At 35.5% G+C, this 6,525-nt stretch overlaps 1 protein-coding gene across 2 annotated transcripts; it reads right to left on the bottom strand.

Moving 5' to 3' along the window:
- Positions 1–116: 116 nt before the first annotated feature.
- On the bottom strand, positions 117–6,058 carry LOC116307229 (glycosyltransferase 1 domain-containing protein 1). Of its 2 annotated transcripts, none has more exons than XM_031717388.2 (12): positions 5,831–6,058; positions 4,948–5,096; positions 4,206–4,311; positions 4,036–4,087; positions 3,727–3,763; positions 3,546–3,602; positions 3,038–3,075; positions 2,677–2,746; positions 2,366–2,415; positions 2,004–2,047; positions 1,405–1,525; positions 117–1,284 (listed from the first exon to the last, which is right to left on the bottom strand). In XM_031717388.2, the coding sequence occupies exons 1-12, from the start codon at positions 5,896–5,898 to the stop codon at positions 1,024–1,026; spliced, it is 1,053 nt and encodes a 350-aa protein (XP_031573248.2). In that variant the 5' UTR covers positions 5,899–6,058; the 3' UTR covers positions 117–1,023. The 2 variants fall into 2 exon arrangements, with proteins under 2 accessions (XP_031573248.2, XP_031573247.2); XM_031717387.2 differs by having other exon boundaries at positions 3,038–3,081; positions 5,831–6,057.
- Between the last annotated feature and the right edge of the window lie 467 nt (positions 6,059–6,525).

The raw sequence follows: 6,525 nt of genomic DNA, 5'->3' as shown, positions 1-6,525 counted from the left end.
TTGACCGACTAGTTGGATTTGACTAAAACAATTAGTCCTCTCACCCTCACAGCCTATGTGTCAATAGCCCATTCAGGCTTGAGGGCTAGTATACTTGCTAAATAGTCAGATAGATATTTGTGCTTGAGAAAGGCTTTATTTCAGTCAAGAAACCTGTGTCCTAAAATTAAGGAGCTTGAAATATTATTACATCAATATTATAATATAAATAATATCAAATTTCATAGAGCCCAGCCCCATATTCTTGGCGCACTTAAAATATTAAAGTGTAGTAAATTTACGTCCAAGTAACTTTTGAACAACAATAGAAGACAAAACAATATATATACATACAATATAGAACACTACATGTATTGTATTCCATGTGGACATAAATTTACAACTAATAGTAATTGATATATTAATATATCAGATTGTTATCAGATTTTGCCTGAGATATGAAATAAAAAGAAATATATGGATCAGCAGCATATAAAATTACATTCATTTGCATAATGATATATAATACAACAGCAATGCCGGCTGGATGTTGAGCCAAACGTGCACACTAAAAACACCTCTATATTCCCTGCCTATTGAAAATGCCTACATTCATAAAATTACTCAGTTTTGCATAAGAAATATTTGTCCTGCAAAATTTCCGGCTTAAGTTCAAGACAATATGTAATATACAGTATAATACATGAAAACCCCACTTCCATCAAAGCTTAGAAATCTTCCAAATTAACAATCTCTTTTCCAATAACTTTCACCCTTTAGTTAGTTATATACTTTGTTTTGTCCATCAGTCTGGATAAATCTGCTAAGTGGCAAAGTTTTTGACTTTCTTAAAAACAATTTGACTTAGTGTCATGATACCACAACTACCTCAATCCTTTTTGCGGATCCTTTTGATTGTCTAATGAACTGTTTTCTCGGTCAACAAGTAGAAGTGATAACAGCAAACGGAAAAAGGAACAAAATTTGAGGAGGATTCTGGTAACAGTGGTAGATATACTAAGTGGAATGTACAATTCATACCGTTTATATATTTTCAATTTCATTCATCTTTTTTATGAGGGTCACATACGTTTCCTTCTCAGTCTCATATGAATGGTTAGTCTTCACATATTCTCTTGCATTTGTAGTTATCTTCTTTAATAAGGATTTTGATTCTACCAGTTCCTTAGCCAAAGAAACAAATTCCTGAGGCCTTTGGAAGAGAAAGCCAGTTTTGCCATGGTGGATGATAGCTGCATTGGCCGGTATATTCCTTGCTAAAACTGGAGTGTCAAGGGCCATGGCCTAAGAATATGAAAATAGATACAACTGAAATAAAGAATCTCATTCTCAAGTGAAAGACGTGTTCTGAAATGAGTTTGTGTTTGGCCGGCTAATCAAGATTAGGGCCAGAGGGGACCTCACCTCGATTAGTGTTGTAGCCATTCCTTCACTCTTGGAAGAGTTCACAACTGCAAATGAGTTTTGAATCAGGGCATGAAGATCACTGCTTGGAAGAGATGGCATCAATACTACTCCTGGTAAACTACACATTCAAGAGAACAAACAGACAAGGTTATTTACATTGACTTCTAGATAGGGAAAAACCGCCAAGGATAACGGACTGTGGTCAGAGATAATAATTATCAGAAAATGTTGCCCGCTCAAACAGCCAACAACTCAAATAAAGAATCTTATTCTCAAACAGCCAATCAGAATGCAGGATTTTGAAGATAGCAGACTAGAAAAAAAAAAGTCAGATTATGTGACCTCTATATACTATACACCACTGGTTAAGCCCAAGCTTTGTTATAGCAGGCATAAGGTACGGTAATGTGTCTTTGCTTCGACACCAATCACAAGACCAGAGATGTAAACCAATCAATCACAGCCCTCCAATGGGAACCTTGACTCTAACTAGCTGGCGCCTGAACCACAAAACCCTGTGAGTAAACACTGCCACTTTGCTCTCTATTTAGGGTTGATGAACCCACGCAATTTAATCTTCTCACACCACAACTTACGTCTTGACTTTCATCTTCACTTCTGATGCAAATTCTTTATCTAGCTGTGAATATAGTATGCAGTTGATTATTGTCATTGTATTTCAATTCCACTGAAATAGATCTCTTCCTTTGGTGAAGTATTTTCCCATTTCAGACCTCATGTCTTCTCATGAGAATAAGATTCTTTGTTTGAGTTGTATCTATAGTCACATGTCTTCTCATGTGCAACCATTTAACAACAAAATGATACTCTAAGGAATGACATGCAGTCTTAAATGGGAAAACATTAAACCCAAGGTAGAGGTCTATCATGTCAAATGAGACCAGTTCTACTGTCCTTAATTATGCATTTGACTGTCTTCCATCAAATCATAACTTACCTCTGGTCCAATAATAACAAGGAATATTCTCTTGTCTTGACTATGCCACTCTGCAGAAACACAACAGAATTTATGGGTCACTTTTTGCTATAAAAGTCTTGTATTATGATGGTGACACGGCACGGCTCTTGACACAGTCATGGTACAGGATTGATGACATTCTTTGAACCAATCAGAGCATGCGAGGTCTACTATTCATTCAATGGGAATGCTTCACTCATCAACATCATGATTCTGTGAGCTAGTATTTACAGTCATAAAATCTTCTCTTAGGTGAAGGAGTTTGTAATCTTATCTGTAACATATTCTACCTGAAACAGCTTCCACTAGGTATAAAGGATCCTTGACTCTTCTTAAACCAGCAACCAGTAGAAATATTAACTACAATGAATAATAACAGGGTTATGCAATCAAAAGCAGTACTAGGGAGGGGAAGGGAGGGATGCTTTTATCTAATGTAGTCATCCATGGTTAGCTTACAACAATATATGAAAATAACTATTTTCACATTAACAATATAATTTATTTGCATAGCAACTTATTTGTTGTTTTGGACATGATCCAAGTAGCTAAGCTAAAAGCACTTTTAAACTTACTTAACTAATTAAGGCTCTCCGCACCAAGAGGTGCATATGTGACCTTTCATGCACAAGTGTGTCCCTGATTACTTACTCTCTCCTGAGGACTGCCATTGTTTTCCTCCTCTAAATCTGTAACTAAAAATAACTTCAATTTAACTATCATTAGCCAATCTGAGGTTGAGGAAAAAATGGGTCAAACTGGTATTGCAGTGTATTGTGGGGCTGTTTGAGGGGACACAATTCCCAGATAGCATCTATTCAGTCTGTGACAGCCCCAAAAAGGCACTGCAATAACTACTCAACACAGTTTTTACCCTCAACCTCGGAATGGGTAAAAATGACGTTCAAGGACCATAGAGTATTTTTAAAAAGGTAGGGGATTGGCTTACATTGGAATTAGCAGACTAGCTACTATATGAATATGACTAGAAGTGAAATATGGTAAAACCTTGAAAGTTTTATCAGAGAGTATTTATTTGTGTGTGTTGGGGGGCACTTAATAAGCCCACCAGCCCCTGCCTCAATGTAACATTCAAATACTTGAAACATTTTAAGCCATACATATGAATGCTGAGGTGCAACAGTTGAAAAATACTTACAGATTTGTCTGTGCATTAGCACTTGTGGACATGTGTTTGAAGAACTTACAAGCACAGCTAAAGGAAGCAACAGCAGATTAGTAAGTTTCTTTTGTCTCTTCAAAATGTTTGTGTTGAAGTATGACAAATTATCATTCATCTCAAAATAGATACTGGGTTCCCTGTGTCATTGTTAGCATACCTTGGGATTGTATTCTGATCTTGTCCTTGTAACTTGGCTTAAAAAAATAAGGTGGGAATGTTAAGGAAGAACATTCAAATCTTATAACAGCTCAGCTCTGTTTGAGACATAAACCCTATAATTGTGGAACCTGACTGGGGTGACCCAAGTCAGGCCATGGCTAATTCCAGTCAGGATGTGGTTTTCTTGAAGGGGGGGGGGGGGGGGGGGGGGGGGAGTGAAGAACCTGGAGAAAAACCCTTGATTCAAGGGGAATACCTATCAACCTCTGATCAACTGTAGCTGCATATTATTCAAAATATATCCTACCCATAACTTGATTGCCTGCTCCATCATTGCTCTGCTAAATGCTATGAGATACCTGTTGAGGTAAGTTATAAAGAAATAATTAAACTCAAAACCATTCCCATAGATATAATGAAGATATTTGTTTGAATCAAATTTTTTTCAACATTGCAAGAACAGCTTCTAACCATTACCTTGCATTTGCAAGTGCTTTTGTCATGGCTTTCATATGACATTCATCACGATAATGTACATTTATATCTGTTCCACCAAACACTATGCAGTATGGCACACAACAATCTGAAAAATAATTTTTTTAAATTTTTTTAGCTGAATATGTACAAAGATATATGGGGGGAAGGGGGGGGGGGGAATGCAATACGTTTAAATCACTGATGGCAATGAGGCCTCCTGAAACCATTAGGCTATATTATTATTATATATATAATCTATGATGATTACTATTAATCATTTGCATATTGGCAAAAGTGCAACATTTTATATATTTGTGTTATCTTATAAAATAATACAATATATAGAATTTATTATATAGAGGGTGAGGGCTGGTGCAATATTACTAGTGGGACGTATGCCATGTGTCCCTCCTTAAGCTTTTCATAAGGTGCAATTTGTTCTATTTCCCCCTTTCTCTCTGCATAAATAATTGGTGACCCACACCACACTATTTTACCCCCCCCCCCCAAAAACCCTCTAAATAATTACTAGTCTCTCATTTAAGTACCCAAAAACCTCAACTCTTAAAAGCTAATTTTTTTAAAAGTCTTAAAAATTCTTCAAGATTAAAATGCCCTTACTTTTGTTCTTGGAACTTTTATCCCAGCTTTTAATTCAGGCTATTCCATTTCCCAACTCTAAAATATAGACCCTAATATAAATTGATAAATAATAGATAGGCTATAATAATTCAATACCTACCCCAAAGCAGACAACCAGACCTCCATGCATGTATACCAATAGCGCACTGGATACCCAACTGCTTTATATATTCATCTAATAATGCAGGATTTGCAAACTGGTTGACATCAGCAAGCTCACATTCTATGTCTGATTCAAGAACTTCTTGTCTATAAATTAAGCAGAAACCACTATTTATTTTATTTTTTTAAGTTGTGACGTATTTCTGGGTCCAATCACACAAAAGTTCACTAAATCTTGCCACAACTTAATCCCAGGATTTATTCTCTACCTTCAACGATTAGATAGATACAATATATGAACAGAAAGTCCTGCTATGAAAAAAACCCACACAGAAAATAACTCGAGAAGGAATCAATTTGGACCCAAACGTCATTTGTCATTCGAATTACATCACAGTAACAGCTATATAGGCATCATATGGAAATTTTACAGGAGGGGGGGGGGGGGGGGTTAGTTGCCAAAGTACTAGTGTTAGGAAGAATGTTGACACAACCTTAGCTTGGATTTTGCAAGGGGTCTATTGTCCGAATGAACAAAAAACACTACATGCATTTAAAAATGTGTGTATTAGTCTAAACAAAATTTCCAATGAAATTGTTTTACTCTATGACATTGTAAAAAGGTTATGAACTATAAGCCCATATCAAAATACCATATGCAAAACTAATAACGATTTAATATCATCGTAAATCTTGTAAGGTTAATATCGACAGTCTTTACAGTTTTAAAGGCCTGTGGAGTATCCTTCAACACGTATTTAGCCACTTAATTGTAGCAACAATAACATCAAGAGATAACATAAACGACAATTAAACAATTAAGATAACGATAGAATAACACAAATGCTAAACTTTAACACGTATACAGAAATTTTAAGCACCTTATTCTCTTAGCAGTAGAACTGTTGCCTGTCTCAGCTCTCAACGATGAAAGAATCAAGACCTTCATAAGGCAAATCCATCTAGACCAGAACTGGTCATCTGACAAGACTTCAAGAGATATTCATTTAGCGGAAGGTTTTTTATTTACATTTTTTGCAGGTGATCAAATATACTGGTTTTCAACTTTAGACATATCTCTTGGTGATTGACCTCAAACCGCAAGAGAATGGGACGAGTAGTACGTGGAATATATACTTATTTTTGATTGGTTCTTTCGAGGTCCTTATGCCATTCAATAAACACTGAAAAATAACCCTTAAAAATTTTGTTTTCTCGAAATTTTACCTCAATAAAAACATATGAAATTAGGTTTTTTCTATCTAATTTACGTTTTCACTTTACTTTTGCATTTTCACAATTAAACAAAAATTTTGCTTCCATTTTCTATAAAAAATATAAGACGAATTTCTTTTCTAAAGTAGTACAATCTAGAGGTACATATTTTATTATAGCAAATACGAATAGACACGTAGATATCTTCCCAATCCTTTCATTTGTTTCTTTAGTTTCCCCTTTCATTCGTTCCCATCAGCGGGGTATCTTAAATAAGTGATATAAAATCTCGAATGTCCAAACATGTCCTGTTAAAATAGCTGACAAGTCGAAACGAAAGATCATGTTCAAACCATTAAAA

Source organism: Actinia tenebrosa, unplaced genomic scaffold (assembly GCF_029948245.1).
Source record: "Actinia tenebrosa isolate PJP-AT-01 unplaced genomic scaffold, QUT_ActTen_1.0 PGA_scaffold1__47_contigs__length_23844297, whole genome shotgun sequence".
In the NCBI taxonomy this organism is placed as follows: Eukaryota; Metazoa; Cnidaria; class Anthozoa; order Actiniaria; family Actiniidae; genus Actinia; species Actinia tenebrosa.
Note: the sequence above shows the minus strand (reverse complement) of the source record. Positions and strands in the feature narration are given on the sequence as shown.